At 52.8% G+C, this 27,160-nt stretch overlaps 1 protein-coding gene and 1 pseudogene across 1 annotated transcript; one reads left to right on the top strand and one right to left on the bottom strand.

Annotated features, from left to right (window-relative positions):
* Positions 1-1,112: 1,112 nt before the first annotated feature.
* On the bottom strand, positions 1,113-1,795 carry LOC123378598 (annotated as a pseudogene).
* Positions 1,796-2,289: 494 nt separating this feature from the next.
* On the top strand, positions 2,290-21,684 carry LOC123378585 (endonuclease domain-containing 1 protein-like). The gene is made up of 2 exons (XM_045032596.1): positions 2,290-2,723; positions 18,314-21,684. The coding sequence occupies exons 1-2, from the start codon at positions 2,421-2,423 to the stop codon at positions 19,631-19,633; spliced, it is 1,623 nt and encodes a 540-aa protein (XP_044888531.1). The 5' UTR covers positions 2,290-2,420; the 3' UTR covers positions 19,634-21,684.
* Positions 21,685-27,160: the final 5,476 nt, after the last annotated feature.

Here is a 27,160-nt window from a genome sequence, read left to right as displayed (position 1 = left end):
GGTGGGTCATGTAGTTACCAGGGTAACACAATGTAAATATTCGCTGCTGCGTTATAATGGGTGCAGATCAGTGAACCCAATGCACGCAGCACCCCACTGGTTTTCTTGAAGTTTAAACACCAAATACACTTTTATACAGTTAACAGTCACTTTGATCTATACGGGGGGATGGGGGGGACAGCTTGTGGGCCACATGCGGCTCTTTTATAGTTAAAGTCCCCCACACACTCCCCCGTTCTCTGCCTACCAGACTGTTTGGGGGAAGCTCAGGGCTTCTGGCCTGTGGCAGGGGTGGGGGGTAGGGGTTTCTGCTCAGCAGGGAGGGGGGTATTGGGGCTTCAGCCTCATGGGAGGCAACTGTTGGGGCTCGGGGCTTCAGTGGGAGAGGAGTGTCAGCCCCAAGCCCTGGCAGGCACGCCCCATGTGGCGACCCCACAGAGCAGAAGCCCCTACCCCAGCACCCCGTCATGGTGCTGACACCCCGAGTCCCAGCAGGAGCGCCCCAGCTCCTGAACCTCTAAAGATTGACCTGGGGCTCTCGCATGAGCTGGCATCTGGTCTGCCAGTGTCACAGGGTGGCCAAAGAGCCACGTGAAAACTCCCCATGTGCACCCTACAAGTGTTATCTGACAGCCCAGACCTAGAACTGCTCTGAACCGTGCACTGGAAACTGGGCTGTAAGCATCCTGAAAGGGCCTGGTAGGACAGACACCCCTGGGATGGGAAATTGTTGTTGGCATCTCTGGATAGCGCTTGTGGGTTCAAACTGCCTGTGGTTGCTGGTTAAAGGGGCTTTGCTCGGTTTGGCCTGGAAGGGGGAAGAGGTGTGACAAATGTGAGAATACTGGTCATATTTTTCGGGTTCCTGTGTGTATCTGTGGGCTTTGCACAGCTACGTACTGAGTGTGAAGGGAAGGGAGAAGGAGTGTGACACACGCAGCCACCTGGTTGGAGAGCAGAGCTGTTAACACACAGACAGCATCCACACAAGTGAATGGAGGAGCGGGAGAGACACAAGAATTCCCATTCCCACCTAGCTACCAAGGACCGAGATCCCCCCACCTCTGTGCAGGGAAGCCCAGCAAAGACCCCTAGCAGGAGGACGAAGGGGAAAAGTACCAGGTGGAGGGGCTAAGTGCTGAGCTCACAGACACACGGAGCTCGCACCTGGGACTGACAGACGAAGCCACCGGGACAGACAGCGAGAGCTGAGATAGTTCCAGGGAGGCCTGGCATTGGCCAGGATGTGCTCTGGCTTAACCTTAACCACGGCTTGTCTCTGCTAATCTCAGGGCTTCCCTGTGCTGGGTCCCAGGTGACAAATAAACCCTGCTGTGTTAGGAAAGGGCTGCCAGGTGTAACGGCAAATGCTGGTAGCATGCATGAGCACCAGGTCCACCAAACTTCTTGGACTTGCAACGACAAGGATCTGCAACCAGTAAGGTCCCATCATACTGGATTAAGATGTCCTTGATTTCCTTCTTGGATGCTTCGCCAGCATACTTCTGATAATAAGCCACCAGTGCTTTGGAAACAGCTTGATGAATTGCGTAGATTTCTGCTACACGGCCACCACCCTTAACACGGACTCAGATGTCAACACCAGGAAAGCATTCCTTGCCGAGGGGGAGAACAGGATCAAGCAGTTTATACTGCAGGGTTCTAGGCTCAATCATTTCCAGGGGTCTTCCATGCACTTTAATGAGACCATTTCCTCTTTTGCAGTGAGCAACAGCAGTAGCTGTTTTCTTCTGCCTGAAGACCTGGGTGCTCTGCGGGGCCCCTTGGCCGGCATGGCTCCTCCTTCCAGTGGCCTTGCCGGGCAGATCTCACGGTGTGAAGCTGGAGGGCTGGAGCCCAAAAGCTCAGGCCAGGTGGCGGTGAGACCACATCACCCATCCTGAAGGACGAGTGGGACCCCTTGGGGTCTGGCCCATTGACATGGGGATCCTCCAAGGGACTGTTTAAAAGCTGGGGGTAGCACCGATCCTGTGGATCCGCGACATCTCGTGTCTAAGGAACTCTTCTTCGGCCACTGCGCCACTCTGCTCCTCTCTCGGACATCCCTCATTGCTTAAAACTCTTTGATCTGTCTCCCCACAATGAGCAAGGCTGGTCCCATGATCCATTTCTACCCTTCTTGCACAAGTCTCACCAGCAATAGCCTGGGCAGGCGGACAGAGACCAACATCCCCTGGGTGCATGTTAATGTTGGCTCCAAAAATTGGCATGATTCAGATTTCACCTTGATCTGAGAACAGATGGCGCAGGCCTGGCAGGGGGCTGACTGTGTTTACTTGGACAGCCCCTAGCAGGAGGCCTGCAATGAACTAGAATCAGGCGCAGCTCCCAGGAGCCTATAAACAGGAGGGGACCTAGCTGGGGTCTGACAGATTGCAGGTGCCCAGCACTCAGCGCCGATGTCTCATCGAACCATGGACTGGCTGATGCTCCTGGGCTGCGTCTCGCTGTGGCCGGGGATGGTGCTGGCTGAAGTGGGGTCATTCACTGACTGCAATGAGTATTTCTACCGAGATGCTGAGCCACGTGGCTTTGCCACGGCCGACACGGCCGAGATCTGCCAGAGGTACAGCAATCTGTACCACTTTGCAACCCTCTATGACAGGCCCCAGCGGATCCCCCGCTGGTCGGCGTACACCCTGGGTGACCCTAACTGCCCAGGGCAGGCCCAGAAGAGGAGCCAGTGGTTCGTGGAGCCCCAGGTCAGTCCCAGCGCTCTGCACGATGCACTCAGGGGTCGGAATCGCTCAGGAGCCTGTGAATAACGGGGTGCAAGGGGAAGGGGTGGAGAAGGAAAAGGGGAAGGAGTCCCTCCTCAAGCGAGAAATTGAAAGTGACACTGAGCTGCAGTGCACAGAGGAGTAGAAGGGGACAGAGGAGGGAGGCACAGGGGGGATGATGTCCCAGGGGGAGGGGGTGAGATCCATGGGGAGGGAGGGAGATTTTGGAGGAGGAAGGGCAGAGGGTGAGATCTGGGGGAAGGGTGGGGGAAGGGTAGCATGTTAGCTGACTCATTAGACATAGGATGATATCCAGGTGTGCCGGATCCCACACTTCTCCCACAAGCACCGGGGCAGGGCTGACATGTAACGAGCCCTCTAGGTACATCGCGAGAACCCCAGTCTGCTGAGAATGGTCAGCAGCGTGTCTGCCACAGAGTCTCAGCCTTGCTGGAGGACAGAGCTGCCGCCTCGGGTACTGGGTGACGAAATCTGCCTCCCCCAGAATGCATTTCTTCCCTGCCCGGGTTGCCTTGCTGACTATTTCCATAGCCACCTTCTGAAAATGTGCCTCTCTGCTGGGCAGGGCTGAGGGCTCGCAGGGCTGCGTTCCCCTTGTCCCGGGCCATCCCCACCCTCTGGCAGGGGTCGCAGGACCTGTAGAGCTGCTAGACAGAGTCAGACTCCAGGCCAGTAGAAGTTCGGCAGCAGCCTTTGCTTGGATCCCCTGGAGAGAGGGAGGTCATGGGCCAGGTACAGTGGCCCACGGCGGTACCTCTGGGGGACCTCCAGCTGCCTTCTGACCCCCCAAGAGTTGATTGCCTCAGGTGGGACCCCGCTCCTGGTACAGGAATCCTTCCCTGCCATCCTCCTTAGGCGGGGGCGGGGAGGGGGTGCACGTGCCATGCTGCAACCAGACAGGGCCCTCAGTGTCTCTGAGGAGGGATCCGTCTGCAGCTCCATCTGAAATTCAACTGCTGGGGCAGGGAGTGTGAACCATCCCCCCCCCCCTCCTCGCTGATGGGGACTGGAGTCACAGCACTGCTTGCCTGGGCCTCAGTTTCCCCACATCATAGTCTCAGCCTCAGCCCCATCCAGTTCTGCCCCAGGAAGCACAGTTCCCCCAAGCCGGAGGTGACAGCTCGCTAGCCCCAAGTGTGATGGTCTGCGGCCCTGGTCAGGGCTGGGTGGCGCGCTGTGGCTCTGGCCCCTGGTAAGGCCCAGGGTGCTCTGGGCACCATCCGGCCAGTCATCCAGATAATTTCCCATCAGCACATCTGCTGGTAACTGGTCATAGAATCACAGGACGGGAAGGGACCTCCAGAGATTGTCTGGTCCAGTCCCCTGCACTCATGGCAGGACCAGCACCATCTAGATCATCCCTGACAGGTGTTTGTCCAACCTGCTCTTAAAAATCTCCAATAAGCAGGGGCGGCTCTACAAATTTGGCCGCCCCAAGCAGTCATGCCCGGGAGGCGCCCCCGAGCCGTGGGAGCAGCGGACCTCCCGCGGGCATGACTGCAGAGGGTCCGCTGGTCGCGCGGCTCGGCTGGACCTCCCGCAGCTGCAGACGGTTCGCTGGTCCGGCGGCTCCGGTTGAGCTGCCGCAGTCATGCCTGCGGGAGGTCCAGCCGAGCCGCGGGACCAGCGAACCGTCCGCAGTCATGCCTGCGGGAGGTCCACTGGAGCCGCCGGCCGAGCGTCCCCTCCGCAGTCATGCCTGCGGCAGGTCCGCTGCTCCCGGGGCTCCGGTGGACCTCCCGCAGGCATGACTGCGGCAGGTCCGCCGGCCCAGCCTGCCGCCCCCCCGGGAAAGGGCCGCCCCAGGCAGGTGCTTGCCCCGCTGGGCTCTGGAGCCGGCCCTGCCAATAAGGGAGATTCCACAACCTCCCTGGGCCATTTATTCCAGTGTTTAACCACCCTGACAGGAAGTTTTTCCTAATGTCCAACCTAAACCTCTCTTGCTGCAATTTAAGCCCATTGCTTCTTGTCCCATCCTCAGAGGTTAAGAACAACAATTTTTCTCCCTCCTCCTTGTAACAACCTTTTACGTACTTGAAAACTGTTATCATGTCCCCTCTCAGTCTTCTCTTCTCCAGACTAAACAAACCTAGTTCTTTCAAGCTTCCTTTGTTAGCCTTTTCCAGAGGGTCTGGCTGGTGAGTCTTGCCCGCATGCTCGGGGTTCAGCTGATCGCCATATTTGGGGTCGGGAAGGAATTTTCCTCCAGGGTAGATTGGCAGTGGCCCTGGAGGTTTTTCGCCTTCCTCCGTAGCATGGGGCAGGGGTCGCTTGCTGGTGGATTATCTGCTACTTGAAGTCTTTAAATCATGATTTGGAGCATTCAACAGCAGAGTCAAGGGAGAGAATTAGTTCAGGAGTGGGTGGATCGGCTTATGTGGCCTGCATCTTGCAGGAGGTCAGACTAGATGATCATAATGGTCCCTTCTGATCTTGAATTCTATGATTCTATGATTCCCTCACAGGTCATGTTTTCTAGACTTTAATCATTTTTGTTGCTCTCCTCTGGACTTTCTCCAATTTGTCCACATCCTTCCTGAAATGTGGTGCCCAGAACTGGACACAATACTCCAGCTGAGGCCTAATCAGCTTGGAGTAGAGCGGAAGAATGACTTCTCATGCCTTGCTTACAACACTCCTGCTGCTAATACATCCCAGAATGATGTTTGCTTTTCTTGCAACTACACTGTGGACTCATATTTAGCTTGTTATCCCCTATGGCCCCTCTCCTTTTTGTGTGTTTTTTTTTTTTGCAGTGCTCCCTCCTGGGCAGTCATTTCTCATTCTGTATGTGTGCAACTGATTGTTTCTTCCGAAGTGGAGCACTTTGCATTTGTCCTTTTTGAATTTCATCCTATTTACTTCAGACCATTTCTCCAATTTGTCCAGATCATTCTGAAATTTCATCCTATCCTCCAAAGCACTTGCAACTTCTCCTGGCTTGGTATCATCTGCAAACTTTATAAGTGTCCTCTCTATGCCATTATGTAAATCATTGATGAATGTATTGAACAGAAACACTATTGCAAAAAAAGCAAACATAATTCTGGGCTGTATTAGTTGGAGTGTTGTAAGCACTGGAATGGGTTCCCTAGGGAGGTGGTGGAATCTCCTTCCTTAGAGGTTTTTAAGGTCAGGCTTGACACAGCCCTGGCTGGGATGATTTAGTTGGGTTTGGTCCTGCTTTGAGCAGGGGATGGGACTAGATACCTCCTGAGGTCCCTTCCAACCCTGCTATTCTATGATTCTATGATTCTATATTTCAGCTGGCTTAACAAACATTTCTTGTCTTTGTCGTTTAAGGAGTGAATATACGTGCCTGTAGCACAGTGCTTACCCTGTTCCTGCCCCGAAGGGCTTAAAACAGCCCTGGGGGAAGGTTGTGGCTGGGAGCTACTAAGCTGGGCTGATTGGGAAGTGGCTACAGCTGGGCCACGCCCCAATCAGGCCACAGCTGGCCCCTATCTGAGGGCTTGGCTACACTTACAAGTTGCAGCGCTGGGAGTTACAGCGCTGGTCATGCAGCTGTGTAGGGCCAGCGCTGGAGTGTGGCCACACTGACAGCTACCAGCGCTGCAGTGTGGCCACACTTGCAGCACTTTCCAGCGCTGTATTGAGAGGTGCATTGTGGGCAGCTATCCCACAGAGCACCTCGTCCCATTTTGGCGCTGAGTATTGTGGGAAGGGGAAGGAAGTGTGCGGGTCATTCCGCTTCCTGTTTGCCAGCGCCCCGTGGTGCATCGCTTCACATCCCAGCATTCACTCTTTCCGGCAGCGTTTGGCGCCATTGTGAGTGTCTTTCTGTTTTACTCTCTGTGTGAATCGCGATTTCTGTGGCAAATGGAGCCCGAGCTGCTGAGGACTGTGCTGATGAGTGTCGCCAGCACAACACGTTTGGCAGTCGAGCTATTCCTTCAGCTCCAAAGTGACAGTGAGGAGTCTGACGATGATATCGATATCGATTCTCCTGCCGCGTGTGACACCAAAGTGCTTGTGGCATTCACAGAAATGCTCAGCACCGTTGAACGCCGCTTTTGGGCTCGGGAAACAAGCACTGAGTGGTGGGATCACATCGTCATGGAAGTCTGGGATGACGAGCAGTGGCTGCAGAACTTTCATATGAGAAAAGCCACTTTCATGGGACTGTGTGCTGAGCTCGCCCCCACTCTGCAGCGCAAGGACACAAGATTGAGAGCTGCCCTGACGGTGGAAAAGCGGGTGGCTATTGCAATCTGGAAGCTGGCAACTCCAGACAGCTACCGGTCGGTCGGGAACCAGTTTGGTGTGGGAAAGTCGACCGTGGGAATCGTTTTGATGCAAGTTTGCAAGGCAATTAATCGCATCCTGCTAAGAAAGACCGTGACTCTGGGGAGCGTGCAGGACATTGTGGATGGCTTTGCACAAATGGGTTTCCCTAACTGTGGAGGGGCGATAGATGGGACGCATATTCCTATTCTGGCCCCCCCCACCTGGCATCAGAGTACGTTAATCGTAAGGGGTATTTCTCTATGGTTCTCCAGGCACTTGTGGATCACCGCGGGCGTTTCATTGACATTTACACAGGCTGGCCTGGAAAGGTGCATGATGCACGCATCTTTCGGAACAGTGGCCTGTTCAGGAAGATGCAGGCAGGGACTTTTTTCCCAGACAGGAAGATCACAGTAGGGGATGTCGAAATGCCCACTGTGATCCTTGGAGACCCCGCGTACCCGTTACTGCCTTGGCTCATGAAACCCTATACAGGGAAGCTTGACAGGAGCAAGGACCGGTTCAACTACAGGCTGAGCCGGTGCAGAATGACTGTGGAGTGTGCTTTTGGGCGTTTAAAAGCCCGCTGGAGATGTCTGTATGGGAAGCTAGACTTGGGGGAAAGCAGCATCCCCGCGGTTATATGCGCTTGCTGTACCCTCCATAATATTTGTGAAGGGAAGGGTGAAACATTCAGTGAGGCATGGACCACCGAGGTTCAAGTCCTGGAGGCTGAATATGCACAGCCAGAGAGCAGGGCTAATAGAGAGGCCCAGCACAGGGCTACAAGGATTAGGGATGCCTTGAGGGAAGAATTTGAGGCTGAAAGCCAACAGTAATGTTTGCTGCCTTGCATGGGAGTGAATTGCACTGCTTACACTGTTATTCTATTATCCATAATAATAATATGATTTGCAGTGCCTCTTTCTTTACTGGGCTAAGGTATCTTTCACTATCTGCTATAATAAAGACTGTTTTCAAAGCCAAGAATTGTTTTATTGAAAAGAAAAAAACTTCCTTGACAGACAGACAGACACACAACATTTCATGAACACAAGAGAGCAGGGGTGTGGGTTGGTGAACTGTACAGTCACAAGTTTGCATATGTCCTGTCTGGATTGCTGTTTAATGAATCCTGCACTTCAGGGTGCATATACTGCATGGTGATGGGGGTTGAATGCAGAGGGTAAGGGTGGTAGGTATCAGGGCTGGTTGGTGAACGTACAGGTGTTGGAGGCAGCTGGTGGTGGTAAGAACCTGGATGCTGGGGAAAGGTGGTTTGAGCTGACATTGGGGCACAAGGCAAAAAGCTTTGGGACGGGGGGGGGGGCTGTGGGGCAGCACGGGACTGCTCTGCCTGCATGGCTACGATAGCCTGGAGAGAGTCCGCTTGGCGCGACAGGATCTCTAGCAGCTGGTTTGTGCTTTTCCTCTTTGCCACAGCGTTTCTACGCCAATGTCTCTGGCGGATCATGCTTTCCTTCTCTCTCCACTCCTTCAATTCTTTTCTCTCTGTAGCAGAGTGATGAAGAACAGTTTTCAGCATGTCCTCTTTGCTCTTTCGGGGATTTTTTCTCAAATTTTGAAGCCTCTGTGATGTTGAACATCTGGGCAGTCCAGTAGTCAAGGTCACTGTAGAAACACAGAAATGACAACATTTAACACGGGCAGCATTGTATCCACTATCTCCAGACATGAATTGTTACACTGAGGGAGTTCTCACTTTAGCATTCTTTTCCCCACACGCATAACACAACAGAAGCCACGAAATGGTGAGTGAGGGGTGCTTATATAGGGAGAAGTGGGGCTTGATTGATAGAGGGGAGCTGGTTGCTTCGGGTAATCTGGAGTGCTAGAGGGGTTGAGTGAAGATGCAGCTGCAGGGGTGATCTTATCTCCCTATCTCTTCACTAAAGAGTCTCCCAACATTTTTCACAGGAGTTAATCAGTGATGAGCTGCCAAATTTTTAACAACGGGTTCCCTCCTCCCTCCAAAATTTTAACAACGGGTTCCCTCCTTCCCCCCCTCCGTGGGGGGGGGGTCGTGCCCCATCCAACCCCTCATGTTCCTTAACACACACACTCCGAGACCCCTGACCCATCCCCCCCTTCCCTGTCCCCTGACTGCCCCTTGCCGCCCCACCCAACCCCTCCTCTCATTCTCAATGGCCCCCCAGAACCCCTACCCCATACAACTACCCCTTCTCTCTGTCCCTGAGTGCCCCCACCACCTCATCCAACCCTGCTCTTTCCTGACTGCTCCCCGGGACCCTTGCCCCCATTCAATCCCCCTGTTCCCTGCCCTCTGACTGCCCTGACCCCTATCCACCCCCCCACAACCCACCCCCTCCCTGCCCCCTTACCACACTGCCTGGGGACCGGGTCCACTCTGCCAGGACCACGACCGGCGCCGCGGGGCCCGACTCCCCGGGCCGGGCCGGCACCGGGGCCCAGCCGCGGGGCCTGACTCCCCGGGCCGGGCCGGCACCGGGGCCCGACTCCCCGAGCCGCGGGGCCCGACTCCCCGGGCCGGCGCTGGGCTGGAGGGAGCCGCGGTCTGGGACCGGGAGCTGCTGAGCCAGCCGCACCTCCCCTCCCCCTCCGCGCCCCAGCTTACCTGCTGGCTGCCTCCATGCTGCTTGTTCAGGCTTCCCGTGAACATCTGATTCGCGGGAAGCAGGGGAGGGGGAGGAGAAGGGGGCGGAGCAGGAGAGGAGTGGGTGGGAACTTTTGTTAAATTTAGCAGCCCTTAATAAGCGGTTCTAAAATGGCTGCTAAATTTAACAACGGGTTCCCGCGAACCCGTGCGAACCCGCTGCAGCTCACCCCTGGAGTTAATCCTGGAAGATGTCTCCCTGCTGCGAGTCACTAGGGAACAGCGGGAGGCTCTTTTAGAGCAATGTGGATTCCGCCCGGGACCCTATGCGGCTTGCCTGTGTTCAGAAATGGTCCCCCCACCACTGGCAGCACAGTGGCGCGGACGCGTCACCGTCACTGGGACAAGGGACACAGTGGCTCTGCCTATAAACCTGCGCAGGCATATTGCCCACGCTCTGGATGAAACTTTTGCTGAGATAACTGAAGCAGATTACCACGACGTGATAGACCACATCAACGGGCTATTCCACATCTAGTCTGGCATTCATGCAGCCATAACCCCCCTTCCTCTCCAGAAACATTTCCACCCAGAAAATAAAAGCCGCTTACCGGTAACCCGCTCCTCTGCTTGTCCTTCTGCAACTGCTGGCTGCTGCGATTGGGTACTTTCCTCCTGGCTTGAGAAGAGCTCCTGGCTGCATGCCTCAAGGGACTCTGGGGTGTCTTCCCCCATCCCAGGAGCTTCACTCGCGGTTTCCTCTCCCCCCCCCCCGCCGCCTCCTCCGCCTCCTCCGCCTCCTGTCCCCCAGCCTGCTCAGAAGTGTCCATCGTTATCCTGGGATTGGCAGTGGGGTCACCCCCAAGTATCTCGTCCATCTCCCTGTAAAAACGGCAGGTCGTGGGGGCAGCTCCGGATCGTCGATTCCCCTCTCGGGCTTTGTAATAGGCACTCCGCAGCTCTTTAACTTTCACCCTGCATTGTAGTGCGTCCCGATCATGGCCCCTATCCAGCATGGCCCTTGATATCTGCTCAAAGATATCGTAATTCCTACGGCCGGAGCGCAGCTGTGCCTGCACAGATTCCTCACCCCAAACACTGATGAGGTCCATCAGCTCGCCATTGCTCCATGCTGGGGCTCGTTTGCCACGTGGAGGCATGGTCACCTGGAAAGATTAACTGATTGCACTCCACACCTGGCTGCAGCAAACAGGAAGGAGATTTTTAAAATTCCCGGGGCATTTAAAGGGCGGGTCACCTGAGGCAAGAGCAGTAGAGTGCAAACTGATGAGCAGAGTGGCTGAACAGGAATTCTGGGATACCTCCTTATTCCCTGGAGGACAATTAAAGCGCTGGTGAGTGTCCACACCTGCTGAGCAGCGCTGGATCACCAGCGCTGCACTCCTTATATCCCTGCCGGGATGGGTTTTCAGCCAGCGCTGCAACCAGGGAGTTGCAGCGCTGGTTGTGCCCTGCAAGTGTGGACGGGGTGTAATTGCAGCGCTGGAAAGCCTCCACCAGCGCTGCAACTTGTAAGTGTAGCCAAGCCCTAAGAGTCTGGGAGCCAGGCGCTAAGGAGTCTCTCTCTAGCTGTAGAGGGAGAAGGGCCTGGCGGCAGGGAGCTGGATACAGGGTACCTGAGTGGAGCAGGGCTGGGGAAAGGCAGAGGAGCTGGGGAGCTCCAGCCTGGAAAGCCCCAGGCTGCGGCCTAGCGAAGGGCCAACAGGTACTGGGGGTTGCAGGGGGCAGCCCAGGGGTAGGCCAAGGCAGCAGGTCCAAACCCTTCTTGCCAGTGATGAGTGGCTGATACTGCAGCCTGCCCCAGGGCGTGGGGGCTACACGATGACTGACAGTAGCCATACACTGAGGCAAGGAGGGGATAGAGGGTGGGGGTTTCCCAGGGAGGGGAGACCCAGAGAGAAAGAGGTTACTGCCAGGGGGCAGCACTCCAGGTAAAAAGGCACCAGGGTCCAGGGAGGGACACAGGGGCCAGAGGACAGGCGGATCACTGCCTGCAGAGGGTGCTCTGGAGCTGGAATGAGCTAATTCCTGAAACAGACCAGCAGGAGGTCCCGCAGGAGTGAGTCTGCTCATCTACAGTGCCCTAATTAGTCAACTTCTGGACTGAAGTCTTTGCTTCTTCCAGTAAGTTTTCAATGGATAGCTCTGATTGGTCCAAGTGTAACTTCCATTGCTGGACAGAGATCTACTACTGATGCAGCAGATGCCTGGATGACATTGTTTAATGACCCAAGGGGTTTCAACAACAGACTTACAAGCAGGGGCGGCTCTAGGAATTTGGCCACCCCAAGCAGGGCAGCATGCCACAGGGGGCGGGCTGCTGGTCACCGGTCCCGCGGCTCTGGGGGACCTCTTGCCGACGTGCCTGCGGGAGGTCCACCGGAGCCGCGGGACCAACGGACCCTCCGCAGGCATGACTGCAGAAGGTCTGCCACCCTTCCGGCAAAATGCCGCCCCAAGCGTGCGCTTGGCGCGCTGGGGTCTGGAGCCAGCCCTGCTTACAAGAAAGAATGGCAATTGTGTTCTCTGAACTTAGTAGCAAAACTAATCCACCAGCCTCACTTAGATCCATCCCATCTCGGTAGATACTTTCCAAAGCCAGTAATAACGGTTGTAGTAATTCGGCTTATTCCTTCACCCTCTCACTTCCCTGGTCCTTCTCGCATGAACAGAGAGCAACAATACCCGAAGTCTGAAGGCGCAAACAATTTGATATTTATTGGGGTGAACTTCCAGCAAGCAGGATTCCAGTTTCCTTCCTTAGTGTCCCCTTCCCAGGTCTGACACCACAGAGCCTTGCCTGGGTCCCTGTTTTTGTTCCCATCCCCTGTTTCCATTTCCCCCTTTAGCAAAACATGATCCCAATTTCCCTGCCCCCATCCCCAAGTCCCTGTTCGGGGGGTTTTTCCCCCACTTTCTGATTGACTGCAGACTATATAGTAAAACTTGAGTTCTGTTTAGCTATCTAGGCTCTTCCCTTTCTCTGGAAGTGATAGATCGGATCACCTTCCTAACAGCCCCAGATTGCCTGATTTCAATATGATTAAACAGGGTCTCAGACTGTCACAGGAAGAGAAGGCCCTTACACAGACAGACAGTGATTTTTGATTCTTTCTTTTATATCTCTATAACTAGCTAAGTGATAAGAATACAACTAAATTCTTAAAGTACAGGCCTTTGCAAACTGGCCTGAATATCGATATCCTAACAATAATTTTAAGACAACAGCCAAGGATCACTCATGAGAAAGCCAGTGGATTTTCCCAGGTTGGACTAATTTGAACTTCAGTCCCAGTGTATCTTCTATATTTTCCAAGATATTCAGTCTTTTTGGACTCTTGCTGAAAAAGAGTATAATGAAGATGTCAGATCTGTAGCTTTTTGAATCCCTTTTGAAGATTCTGCAGCTTGTACTAGCACTAGCTAGAGTAGATGGCCTCTGCAGTGTGTGTAGGAGAGATTAGGGTTACACTTTTCTCTGAGCAAAGCTTGCACTCCACCATGTCTTCCAGAGAAGTTTGCAGCTCCATCAAATGTGTAAGCAGCCATCTGTTTGGGGGTTCACCTGACAAACATTTAACTCTTCTAAGATGTGGGTTGTCACAGATGAAACCGATGTGTCTTCTATAACTTGAACATCTGGAAATTCATCTGCGAACCTACCACTGATATCAAAATAACATACACAATGACTTAATACTTGACACCCATTTGCATCAGTGCGTTCATCAGCCATGTGTGGATTTTTTTTAAATGCGGCGAGAGAGTTCTTCACTTTTTTAACTGCTGAGTCTTTCACTGTTGCACCACATGCTTCTAGCCACTCAATTGAGTTTCTTGCAGAAAGCTAGTGAGCATTTGTCGGTCTTGTTTGGAACCAGTGTTTAGCTTCAGGATGAACAAGTGATAATGCACGTAACATTGGCCTCCAGTGTGTAGTGTGTGGTATCTCTTGTTTAAATAGAAAGTTGGATGTGACATCCACCTTTGTTTGTATAAACTGTGTTGTGTCTCCAGGATTCTTAACAGCCTCATTAAGTATTCTAGAATTGGCTTTGACAGTGACTGGCTTATAAGCAGTGATGAGCTGCCAAAATATTAACAACTGGTTCCCTCCTCCTCACCCCATGAGGGTGGCCCCCCCACCCCCCGGGGACTCCTGCCCCGCCCCCCAGGACCCCTGCCCTATCCACCCCCTTCCCTGTCACTTAACTGCCCCCTGCCCCCCCTCCAACCCCTCCTCTTATTCCTGATAGTCCCCCGGGACCCTCGCCCCATCCTACCACCCCTTCTCTCTTTCCCGACTGCCCCTGGAACCCCTGCCCCTGACTGCCTCCCACTGCCCCATCCAACCCCTGCTCCTTCCTGACTGCCCCCCCAGGACCCTTGCCCCCATTCAATTCCCCTGTTCCCTGCCCTCTGACCACCCCCAGTCGCGACCCTAATCCAACACCCTCTCCCTGCTCCCTGTCCCCCTTACCCTGCTGCTTGGAGATGGGAGCCGTGCCACCCAGAGTCGGGGCTGGGAGCCACAGGCGCTGGGCTGCAGTCGGGGTCCAGGTCGGCGTCTGGGTCCGGCCCGGAGCCTCACCGCCCAGCCGGAGTCGGGGTCCGGCACGGACACGCGCCGCCCACCAGCCAGAGTCAGAGCCGGGGGCCAGCGCGGAGCCGCGCTGCCCAGAGTCGGGGCCGGGGTCAGAGCCGCGCCGCCCACCCCGGAGCTGCGCCGCCCACCCGCCAGAGTCGGGGCCAGGGTCCGGGTCGGCGTCGGGGTCCGGCCCGGAGCCGCGCTGCCCGCCAGAGTCGGGGCCAGGGTCCGGCCCGGCGTCTGGCTCGGAGCCGCACCGCCCACCCGGCCAGAGTCGGGGCCAGGGTCCGGCCCGGAGCCGCACCACCCGCCCGGCCGGGGACCGAGCCGCGCCGCCAGCCCACCCGGAGCTGCGCTGCCAGCCCGCCCGGGGACCGAGCCGGGGTCCGGCCCGGAGCCTCGCCGCCCGCCTGGCCAGGGTCAGAGCCGCCCGCCCGGCCGGGGACTGAGCCACGCCTGGCCGCCCGGCCGGGGTCTGAGCCGCGCCCGGCCACGCGCCCGGGGTCCGAGCCGCGCCCGGGGTCGGGGCCGGGGTCCGGGTCGGCGTCGGGGTCCGGCCCAGAGCCGCCGGCCCAGCCGGGGTCAGAGCTGGGGGCCGGCCCGGAGCTGCGCCGCCTGGCCGGGGACGCGCAGTGCCTCCCCCCACCCCACCCATCTTACCTGCAGGAAGCTGCTGCTGCTTCCTTCTCAGCCCTCCCAGGCTTCCCACGCTAACAGCTGATTGGGGAAGCCTGGAGGGAGAGACTTCAAAGGAGGAGACAAATTTGGAGCCAGGTGAGCTGGGACTGGGGGCAGGGCGGGGCGGGGCGCGGCGCTGCTGGAACCTTTGTTAAATTTAAAAGCCCTTTACAACCGGTTCTAAAAGGGTTTCTAAATTTAACAACCGGTTTGCACGAACCGGTGCGAACCGGCTGCAGCTCACCACTGCTTATAAGGCTTTCTGCATGTTGATGCAGTCCAGAGGCTGGGTGTTTTGCAGCCTTTTCACATAGTTTGTCAGCATTGGCTTTGCTGATCAGTCTGGCAAACCAAACTTCTTCCCTTTTACTATATAAATCCAGGGTATGCTCACATCTTGAATACTGCATGTAGTCCCGGTTGCCTCATCTCAAAAAAGATATGTTGGAGTTGGAAAGAGTACAGATCTGGTCAGCTAAAATGATTAGGTCTATGGAACAGCTTCCATATGAGAAGAGATTAGACAGACCCGGGGGACTTTCCAGCTTGGAAAAGAGACGACTAATGGGGGATGTGATAGACATCTATAAAATCTTGACTGGTGTGAAGAAAGTGAAAAGCTTCCTCGTATAACTCAAGAACTAGGGGTCACCCAAACCCAATGACATGAATAGGCATCAGGTTTAAAACAAACAAAAGGAAGAATGTCCTCACACAATGCACAGTCACCCTGTGGAGCTCTTTGCCAGGGGATGTTGTGAAGGCCAAAACTAGAACTAGATAAGTTCCTGGAGGATATGTCCATCAATGGCTATTAGCCAGGAACTCCCAACACCAGCCAAAATTGATCACTGGGACAACACAGCTCTGTCTGATGGATACCTAAGCAGAGTAGGTGAGTTCATGTAAATATAGTCTGGTCCTGAAGACTATTCCCTACCCCGGCTCATCATTAGCTGTCAGCGGAGAACTCATTCAGACCTTGCTTATGTAAGCAGAGTCAGGATGAGGTCTACCCTGACATCTGGTGGTGAATTATGGCAAGTGTGGAAAAGAACTTCGGGGGCTGATCTTGTTTGCATAGGCACACCCACCCCACCTAGCATGAGTCCACGGCAGCCCAAAATGGTCACTTTGACAGCTGTGCAATCCCCAATTTCTCTGTTATTGGGGCAGGAGAAATAAAGTATTGTATCCCTGATTATGTGAATGAGAGACTATGAAACTGTTTTATGACAGAGGTTCTCACCATCACCTAAGTAGCACTCGCTAGACAAGGGACATGGGTTCCAACCCCCCCAGTGAATGGAGGATGGTTGGGGATAGGGATGTGTACCTGATGATATGGAACCCTTTTGTACCTCCCTCGCAACTGTTGAATAGCAGAGCTAATTTTGATTTTATTAGGAATCTAGTTAGAGTCTGCTGAGCAGAATTCATTTTGTGCCAGTGGTGCACCAGCACTGGGGCTCCCCTACTACAAGCTGAAATCACTAAAAGAGCTAAGCTTACGGAGCTGAGATCACTGAGTGCTGTGTCATCTAGTGGGGGAGCCTGAAAATATGTCGCTAAGTGGTGAGCAGAGCAGTTGCAGGGTGGTTGGAGTGCAGCAGCTTGCAGGGATAGCTGGAGTAGTTCATAGGATGGCTGGTGGAGTGGCCCATGGAACAGCAAGAGGAGCAGCTGGTGGAGCAGAGGTGTTTGTGGTGAAGGCTGCAGCAGAACTCCACAGAGAGGTGGGGCAGTGAGCCTTGGACCATGTAAGGTGCCCCTTAACACCCTGTGTGCCCCCCCTGCAATTCCACCCAGGCCGGGGGTGTGTGTGTAAAACTCTGCAGATGAACTTTTGAACTCTGGGGTGGCACTGACCAGGGACAGAGACTTTTGGGTTGTTGGACTTTGGGGTGATTTGGACTTAAGACCCTGAGGGGAAAAGGACATTGCCAAACTTACTTGGAGGTGGGTCTTTTGCTCATGGTTTGTGTTATGAATCCTGTTTGTGGTGTTTCCATTGTTTCCCTCCTTTATTAAAAGGGTTTTGCTACACTCAGACTCTGTGTTTGCGAGAGGGGAAGTATTGCCTCCTGGAGGTGCCTGGGGGTGGGGGGTGGTATGTAATTGTCCCAGGTCACTGGGTGGGGGCTCGAGCCAGTTTTGCGTTGTGTGGTTGAAACAGCACCTCTGGAGACTGAACCCGGCCCTTGTTGCTGCCAGCTCAGAGGGGCAGAAGGGTTACACTTACAAAACATAATTTTAAATGATAATATTGGCCAACGTTGCCAAAACAAATGTGCCAACACTGTCAGAAAAAACAACAGCTGTGTGAGGAAGCTAGTCGTTGTTCACACTTTTCAAACCTATTATACTTTTTCAGAAACAAGTATTTTATCATACACTGCATATGTTTTTATAATGTGTATTAATGTTTCAATTTCAATTCAAATTTCCAACCAATGACTATATTGGCAACGCTGCATGTAACTAATTGACCATGAGGGGAGGGGGCCTTGGGGACATTTGGGGGGGATGTGTACAGCCCCTTGTGGGGGTGTAGGGAAGGCCCGGTTTCACTGAATTAAGTCTCCTGCCGCACCTCAGTAGGTGAGCTCAGACAGAGCGGAGCAGCAGTCGCGAGGCATTGGGGTGCTGGCGCCTCTAAGAACCCAGCCCTGGGAAGCCCAGGCTGAGATGCACCGTACTGTGGGAGGGGAATAAAACTGCTCCTCTGCTCCACTCACACTATTTTTGCAAACACGGGTATCTCGGTCCACTGGGGTAACTGCTGCCCGCTGTGCCCCGCATGTGCCAGGTTGTGCCCTTGGTCACCCTCGGGCAGTGCCTCACCCCTGAGCATAACCAAGCTCCTTCACCCCCATACCTAACTTTGCCTTCAGCTGCTTCACACACCCCCCCCCCGCCCCGGGCCAGTCAATTTCCACGCCCTGCTCAGACCCTGGCCACCCTCTCCTCTGATTTCCTCCTTTGCCCCTTTTTAACCCCTGTCAAAAGCCGTCAGCAGAAACTTATGCCACTTAAGGGCAATGGGAAGGGCAGTGGCTTCAGCAGATATTACTGAGCATGCTCAGTCTGTGTGAGCATGCTCAGTGCACCCTAAGTAGCACATTCCTATACTACACCCTGGCATGGGCTGCCCTGCTGCATGGAGTATGGGGGCAGTGGGATGAGATCCTGGGGATGTGAGGGGCAGGAGGTGATCTTCCGGGAGGAAAGTGGGGAGAGGCAGATGAGGCATGGGAAGGGGGTGTCCTGGGGGATGGAGGGAAGGAAGGAAGACCCCAGGGAGGGAGGGACAGGGGTGAGATCCTAGGGGAGAGGAGGGTCCAGGGTGTGTGTGAGATCCCACAAGAGGCAGGAGAAGCCCAAACAAAGCCAAGATATTTTGACCTTGTGTGTCCCCAGCTGGCTCATCCAGATGAGTCCCCAGAAATGACGACGGAGGCTGAGTCAACACTGAGCCTGGACGAGCGGAGATCCAGCCAGGCCATCAATGAGGACTATGAAGACACGTCATACGACCGGGGCCACCTGAACCCAAACGCCTTCCAGTGTAATGACAACCACATAGCCACCTTTACCCTCACCAACGCCGTCCCCATGAACCCCGACTTCAACCGGGTCCACTGGTCCAAGCTGGAGAAAACCCTCAAGGCACAGCTATCTGGGAGCTGCAGAAATGTGGGAGGCAAACCCTACCTGGTGACAGGGGCTGTTCCCAGGGACACTGAGAAAATCCCCATAGAGGGGGAGGACAAAGAAGGGGACCGTAACCGGCCATACAACCGGGTCTCGGTGCCCAGCCACGTCTGGACAGCTGTTTGCTGCGACCATGGGGACAACAACCGCAAATTCTCCTTCGCCTTCATAGGAGAGAACAAGGAGGCATCCGGTCTTCAAATCATCCCCGTGGAGCAGCTAAACACAGAGCTATCACGTCTGTACAAGACTCCTGGGCCAGTCGAGGTCTTTGCAGATGACTGTGGATCCGAGAGCCAGAAAGGACAAGAGGTTTTATCAGCAATGAAGAAAGCCTTGTACAATACCTTCCAGATCTTGCTAACAGACCCTTATTCCCAGCTAGTGAAGAGGAGTAAACTGGACAGGGAGACCAAGATGATGACAAGCCAGACCCTGGATCAGAAGAAGATGCAGCTGATGGGCCTTGGGTTCCGGGTGGGTATTTCCAGGCTGGCAGATGGGCACAGCCAGTTTGAGAAGACGTACGAACAGGACAACCTGGCCCCTGCTGTAGCTAGACTGGCAAGAGCTGCTGAGGCTTTGGACAGAGTCTGCCCCTTCAAGGAGCTGAACTTTGGAGTAACAGCCACAGGGTGGAGCTGTGTTAAGGAGACCCGCTGTGAGTGTCAAGGATATGCCTACAGCTGGTGTTACACATCTGACAGGAATGACTGGGATTACTGCTGTACAGAGGAGTGCACAGTGAATCCAGAGTCTGAAGTATACGAGTGCTCACGAGGAGATGGCTCCATCACAAAATGCTCACCCTACGGTTACTCTATGCAGACCATCTCCGGGAAGGTCTGTCGGTCTGACCATCCATGTGGCCTTTATGGGAAAAGATACTTCTGGTGCTACACAGATGATGAAAAAAACTGGGACTATTGCTGCTCCCCACAGCACCGATGTGGGAAACACGGCTATAATTACCAGTGGTGTTACATCCGGGACCCGGAGAAGTCCTGGCAGTACTGCGCCCTGTGACATGCCCACTGGGGAGGGAAGGGGCAAGTGGATGCTTGTCTGACGCCTTCACACCAAAGCCGAGAAGAAATGAATCAGCTGCCTTCATCTATTAGTGCTACAGGCCCCACCCCTCAGCTGCAGCGACTCCGCCCGTGTCCTCCATCTGTCTCTTTAGATTTTAAAATGCCATAAAAATAATCTCCCTCCCACCCAGAATTTTAGACAGCAATTTCCACAGGAGAGTCTCTTCCACCACCTACCCTGGGTTCAAAGGTCTCCATGTAACAGGACTGGGCTCCATTTTTAAAACCAGCTACAGACTTTGGATGCCTGACTTCAGACACTTTAAAGAAGGCTGGTTTGCACAAAATGCTGAGCACCTGGCCTCTCCAACACAAGCCACCATCGGGGGACATTTTTAAAGGTGCCTCAGGAGTTTAGGAGCACAAGTCTCATTAGAAGTTACTGGAAGCGGTGCTCCTAAATCTCCCAGATGGTTTGAAATGTATCCCCTTAAAGCTTCTCATGTCATGCACCCAAAACACAGGCATCTAAGCTTTGTCATTAGAATTGGTTGGGGGGAAAAGACAGTGAAGTCAATGATGGCATCATTCAGATGGTTTTTTAAAGTCCTTTTGTGCAGGAATTTTCCACAGATTTTTTTTTAAATCAAAATTGGCTCAAATTTTAAGCAGTGAGAGGATTAGCCATTGGAGCAACGTAGTGGGAATGTGATGGATTTTCTGTCACTTCAGGTCTTTAAATCAGGCTAGGATATCATTGTAAAAGATCTGTTCTCATTCAACAACCCGGTATTGGTCTCAGTGCAGGAATCACTAGGTGAAGTTCTCTGGCTTGTGTGGGACAGGAGCTCAGACATGATGGTTAGAAAGGTCCCTTCTGGCTCATTGCTGTACATTAATCTATCAATCAGATTCGCTTTTACCAAGATACTCTTGAGTAACTGGGGCCTGCAGATCACGTGCTGGGACATGGCGTGGGTGGAAGTTCAGAAAACATTGCAATAACCTGTAACAGTGACGATTGATAGGAGGATTATCAGAAGGGCTCAGAAAGACAGGATTCGTCCAAAGAAAAATGCAGCCCCAGCACTGTATTAGGATCATGACTGATAAAGCAAGAGAGGACAGACTCAGAGGTCAATTGACCAAACATGATATGTCAGAAATCAGGATAATTATCGAATGAACTAATGAGGGGATTCTCCATTCCGCCTCCCCCACACATCCTTTTTAGAGCTTCAAAGGGAGACTTTGGGGTCCAGGAAGTGTGGAATGGACTCCTGGGGGAAGGCCAGCAGGCCCCTGGTTTGCTCCAGAGACTCTCTCCTTCACGGGTGAGCCTGGATCACCAGGACATCCAGGCCAGCACCCTGGCGAGGACACCTGGCCATCACTGCTAGACCAGCAAACACCCTGCCTGAGACAGGTGAGCTCCTGCTCTGTCTGCCCTCCCCTCACGTCCCTCTTTCCCTTCTCCACTCTCTTCCTCCTCTGCTATCTCTCTCTCTGCTGTTCCCCTGACCCTGCAGCCAGCTGCTTGACAGGGCACCAGCACGACAGGAGGCTCTGCCCTGTCTGAGACGGGCCAGTGAAGGAGAGGGACCAGGCCATACCAGTCAGATGAGGTCCCTGAGCCAGGGTCAAGAGCAACGGGTAACATGGCCAATCTGCCAGCCCAGCGCCAAAGCCTACGTCTGTGACTGACCAGGCACCTAGTGCTGAGAGCATCAACCAAAGCTCAGACTGTGCTGTCTCTTCTCCCGCATTGTGTCTGTCTGTCTGTCTTGCCAAGAGCAAGACAGGGAACCATCATTCACAAGAATCAGCTCAGAGCCCCACCACAGAACTAGCCCTTTTGTCCCCAATACAAAGGGTCGCTCACCAGGATGAGATACTCTAACCCAGATCCTCACGCTGAAAGAGGGGCTTGCTTAGGCTTCTCGTCCTTAATGCTCCATTTCAGTCCCAGAATGATTTGGGCTTTGTTTTCAATCCTTTTTCTCATGTGTAGCTTAATCAATCAATTATATTAAACCGTGGCATGGATTTTCTAGTGTGTTTGTCGTGGGTCTGAGCAGCAGGGCCAGTCTTGGTTTTTTGCTGCCCCAAGCAAAAAAATAAACACAGAGTGCTGCCACCGCCAAAGCACAAAAAAAAAAAAAAAAAAAAAAGCTGGAGTGCCACCGCCGAAGGTGCTGCCCCTTGAGAAGTGTCGTCCAAACCACTTGCTTGGGATGCTGGTGCCTGGAGCCGGCCCTGGGCCCAGTTACCACAACATAATCCAGTGTCGCTCCAGCAAAACTCCCGCAGCAGAACAAGCACCTGGTGGGACAAGCGCAGGGTCTGACTGATCATCCTCTCTGGGGATGGCTAGGAATTCCCCTCCCCCCGCAAGTGAGACTGGCAGTGACCTTGGGAGCAGTTTCCCTTCCTTGGCTGCAAGGGATGAGGGTCACTCGCCAGGATTATCTGGGCATCTCTCACTTAACCAGTTCCCTGCCATTGCAGTGAACTCAGGCACTAATGCATCTCGGTTCCCCCTAGCCACTCCCCATGGCATGTAAGTTGAGTCTTCTGTGAGCTGTGACACTGATTGTTGGGTGTAGTGTGTGGGCGCTGGGGGGAGGTGAGACTGGCTGAGCTGGTGGGTCCTTCTGGCATTAAATTCTATGACTTTGACTGTGTGGTTTTCTGAGCTAGGGGCCAATAATCATTGCAATTCAGGGACAGCTGGATGCCCAGCTTCCTTAGGCTGTGTTGATGATCCCAGCCCATGGTTAAAGTGACCTTTCACATCACATTTGTCCTGCTTTGGACAATTCCAAAATCCAAGCTCAGAACGGCATCACCTTCCACACTAGGGAGTTTTCCAGCCATTATCACAGCAATCGCTGACGCAACGATATCCCTCCCCAGTTATGAACTTACAGGCAAAATGACATCGCTCCCCGGATCGTCTCCTTCTCCGCTCCATGCTTGTTACCATCCTATCGTTACAGAACATGTTTCTCAGCTGCCCTCGATGGCACCTCTCCTCCTGGGATCAAACACTCGCTGGTGATTAGAGACGGCCACTAACCCATTTCAGGATAACAACACCCCACCGGTTCCACCCACTGTGCTGATGGAGGTTCAGATGATGCCCCCGTGACTGACTTTCCCTAGACAGAAAGAAAATAAATGACGTAACCAAGTACAATTTATACCAGCACGACTAGTCACCTGTTCACATGGCTCTTTCTATCAGGACGTTTTCACATCACCAGCCCATCTCCATTTCACTCCCATCCCAACTTCCCTGGAGCTTTCCTCTCCAGCCCAATGGCCTTTCACCGGCTCCCAAGGAGTCTCTATTGCTGCCGAGGAGTCTGAGAGCTGGGACAGACTTGGCCAGTTCCACTCCAATGGGAATTCGTCCCTGCCACAACTCTTCTTGTCACCTCTCCTCCATCTTAATGTAGCTGAACAATTAATACATTAAATAACAGCACTGCTAATAATGTGTTAACGCTGCCAGGTTGCAAAACATCGCTCCCCACCTCAGATTGCCTCAGTGCCTGGCCCAGATCCTGGAGCTGGCAGCTATGCTGGGATCAGGGCCGTCCCTCGCTATTCTGGGGCCCTACGCAGCCTCCCCATGGGGCAGGGGGTTGTGGGGCTCCAGGCCTCCGCAAGGTGGGGGGTGGGTCCCAGGCCTCCATGGGGTGGGGGGCCTTGGGGAAGAGGGGAGAACCACTCCCGAGCACTCACCAGCCGCGCAGCTGGGGCCGGGTCTGCACTTCCCGCCACCGGGAGTGCAGGCCCGGCCATGCTGGCTGCTGCAGAGCTCAGGGGAGTGGGGCCCGTGGGGCTGGGCAGGGGTGGGGGCCCTGGGGAAGAGCCAGAGCTGGGGCTGGAGCAGCACCAGCTGCGCAGGTGCCTCAAATCTCCTGGTGCCTGATGGGATAATGAAAAGCAAGAAATACAAAATGGAGTCTGTGACATGTGACTTCAGGATTCAATCCTTCTTTACCTCAGCTAGCCCCAACTGGTTAGAACTGGATTTTCCCATCTTTGGGCTCCGGACAGTCCATATGTTTTCCCACCCAAATCCCGGACGGGTCTGTGACGATGCGGTTCTGGTGGGACTCAACTGAGGTGCCAATTCAGGACAAATCATTTAAACAGGGCAGTTACAGCCCAAGGCTGGGGTTTTTCCACCTCTAAGGCAAACCAAACCAGCCAGCCAAAAAAGACTTTGGTCTCACCCAACTGGCTAACCACAAGTCACACGAGCAATTCCCTTAGACGCTCCAGTTTCCCAGTATCATCACCAGTGCCACTCATCCTTGGGATGAATGGTTATGAAAACCAACACCCCAATAAATGAAAAAGGTTTTTTCGATCCCAAAGAATCAAGCGCCAGACCCAGGTCAATATACAAATCAGATCTTACTCACAAATCACGCTGTTGCCAATCCTTTAGAATCTAAAATCTAAAGGTTTATTCATAAAAGGAAAAAGATAGAGATGAGAGCTAGAATTGGTTAAATGGATTCAATTACATCCAGTAATGGCCAAGTTCTTAGTTCAGGCTTGTAGCAGTGATGGAGTAAACTGCAGGTGCAAATCAAGTCTCTGGAGTACATCCCCCGCTGGGATGGGTCTTTCAGTCCTTTGCTACAAGCTGAAGCTCTGCACAAAGTCCCTCCAGAGGTAAGAAGCAGGATTGAAGACAAGATGGAGATGAGGCATCAGCCTTATATAAGCTTTTCCAGGTGTAAGAACCTCTTTGTCCTTACTGTGGAAAATTACAGCAAAATGGAGTCTGGAGTCCCATGGGCCAGTCCCTGCATACTTTGCTGAGTTACAAGGCGTGTCTGCCTTCTCTCAATGGGTCAGTTGTGTAGCTGATGGTTCTTAATGGCTAGGCAGAGCTAACACCAACTTGTCTGGGATGTCTCCCAGACGCACAGCATAAGTTTGAAGCACAGACAGTATAGAGCCAATATTCATAACTTCAACTACAACATGACACATGCACACAGACAGCATAATCATAACCAGCATCCCAAACCTGGTCTTAGACACCTTATATGACCCGCTTTACATAAGATTTGATGCCACTACAGGACCTTGGTTGCAACCCTGTTCTATATGGTCCCAGATTATATCAATAACGTCACACCCCCAATGCAAAATTGATGCAGGAAGGGATGACAAAACATCACTGACTGCATCCCAAGATCTCCCCATCTTTGTGTCTGTCTCACTACAGCTAGTGTTGGGCTAGAGGCCGTACCAGCGTATAACAGAAATGGTTTATCAAAGTCATGTTCAATAACATGAATGAATCTCTTTACAAACTCAAGGTATAACTTGGTTAGCTTTTGCAGCATGGTTCCTGTATGTTTCATGTGGTCTTGCCAAGAGCTAAAGAAAACAGCTACTTTATCCATACACGCTCTGGCCAATGTTTGGAACCCAATTAACAGCAAACCAATGTAGCTATTAATGTTGTTCATAGTACAGGAACCTTGCCATTTAGCTATGAAAGCAATATGGTAGTGTGCCTCAGTTTTCCTTTTCATACAGCACATCAGGTTTGGAATGTCTTTTCCCCTGTGAAAAGTTTCAGTACTGTTTATAGGCCTCAACTGTGAAACATCAGTATAACAAGGCCTTTTAACATAAAGTATGTCTTTATGCATTGATCTTAACATGTTCAAAGGATTTTCCAAAAGATTAGGCACTTAGTACATTCTTACAGTTCTTGGTAATAGCAACACATTAGTTACAAAACTCATCATTAGCAATAACAACAAATTCATTGCAAGTGTCCATTTACAATCATGTTTGTCATGCCACAGCTTTGGCTCAGTACCATTGGGGTTTGGGCATTTTAGGGTTCCCCTGTGGCTTTCCTTTGCAAAATTCAGTTTTCCCTTTCCTCCTTGTCCTGCAGAATCAAACCCTGATTTCTCTTGCTTAACCAAATTCACTGGCTGATGGGGTGGGCTCTTTGTGCTAACAGCTATTAGCAAGTCTTTCTTCTCCCTGCCAGTCAGGTAATTTGCATCAACACAAACACCAACTTTTAACTTCTTAGCTGCTACCAATTCCAAGGCTGGACTCTTACAAAGATACTACACAAATCCAAAGGGTCTGAGGGTGAGAGTTTGCTTGCTCTCCCCTGCATTTTCAAGCATTCAGCCGTAAAACTGTTTTGCTCTGAAATACCAGTAACCAAATCTGTCCTCAGACCCTGAAGCACAGACTGCTCACTTACAGAATCAGCATGGAGACATTCCTGTTCCAACACCATTGTCTTTCCAACAAGCTGGCTACATGCAGCCACTTGGTTATAGGGCTGCTCAACTTTCTTAACAGCTTCTACTCCGTCCGACGAAGTGGGTATTCAGTCATGAAAGCTCATGCTCCAAAACTTGTTAGTGTATAAGGTGCTACAGGACTCTCTACTGCTTTTATAGATCCAGACTAAGATGGCTACCCCTCTGATACTCCATCTGAGACCTTCTCAAAGTTAGCCACATTGGATCTTTCAAAAGGAAAGTCAGTGGATCCCTTCACAACAGAAAATTTCTGGCTGTTAGGAACTGAAACTTTCTTGATTAAATCACTTTCACACCCTTCAGTTGCAGTAAACTGCTTGCACAGGTTACCATGAGGATTCTCTTCCCTATGAGCTTTTCTAAGCAGCAATTCACCCCTCTCAGAAATTTTGCCCTTACCCTCTTCACCTGGGGCTTGCTCTAAAGGAACACTTTCCTGAGCAACCACAGATTCTTTCTGGGTCTCACTTACATTCAGAATCACCTCTGGCCCATCAGGCAGATTTCTACACAATCCCCTTTCAGGCAAACCTATAGACTTTCTAGATAAAAAGTCAGAAGCATTCTCCTTCCCTTTGCCACACATAAGTTCAGGAATCTTTTCCTTCTTGCTACAAGTTGTCAAACTGTCAGTAGGTAACACAATTAAATCACCTTCATGCTCTCCTTGTGCCCTGGCTAGGGTATCACCTTGATCAGACAGAGTTGCTGCACCTTTTTCCAACCACACATTAGCAACTGGCAAACTACAAGCACCAGAATTGTCTGGTCTCTGGGATTTTGCTACAACACTAACTGGATGCAACCTAGTCACAGTGCCATTCTCCCCAGCAGACACAAACTCAGGACCATTCCCTTCCTGGGCTTTAGCTGTATTTACAACCAACTCTGAGACAACTGCACTATTCTCAACCCTCACAGGCTGAAAGGCACCTTCTGTCTGCTCCACAGAAGAGCTGGAGACACATTCTCCTTCACCAGATACACAGCTTGGGATCTCATTTCCCTTGTCCCAGCACACAGAGCTGTTCACAGACAACTGCTTGGAGACTGAGGTAGCTCCCTCCATAGGCAAGTCAATACCCCTGACAGACACAGGCACATTCCCTTCACTGTCACAATTCTCCACACAGGACACAGGTAAGGGACAGGGACACTCATCTTCCACTGTCCCTCCCTTCCCAAACTGC

Source organism: Mauremys mutica, chromosome 10 (assembly GCF_020497125.1).
Source record: "Mauremys mutica isolate MM-2020 ecotype Southern chromosome 10, ASM2049712v1, whole genome shotgun sequence".
In the NCBI taxonomy this organism is placed as follows: domain Eukaryota; kingdom Metazoa; phylum Chordata; order Testudines; family Geoemydidae; genus Mauremys; species Mauremys mutica.
Note: the sequence above shows the minus strand (reverse complement) of the source record. Positions and strands in the feature narration are given on the sequence as shown.

What these genes read in the sequence shown, in the direction of transcription:
- LOC123378585 (XM_045032596.1), top strand. Translation starts at nt 2,421, where the DNA reads ATGTCTCATCGAACCATGGACTGGCTGATGCTCCTGGGCTGCGTCTCG. An exon ending in AGTGGTTCGTGGAGCCCCAG is followed by an intron (nt 2,724 to 18,313) that starts GTCAGTCCCAGC and finishes GTGTGTCCCCAG; the next exon opens with CTGGCTCATCCAGATGAGTC.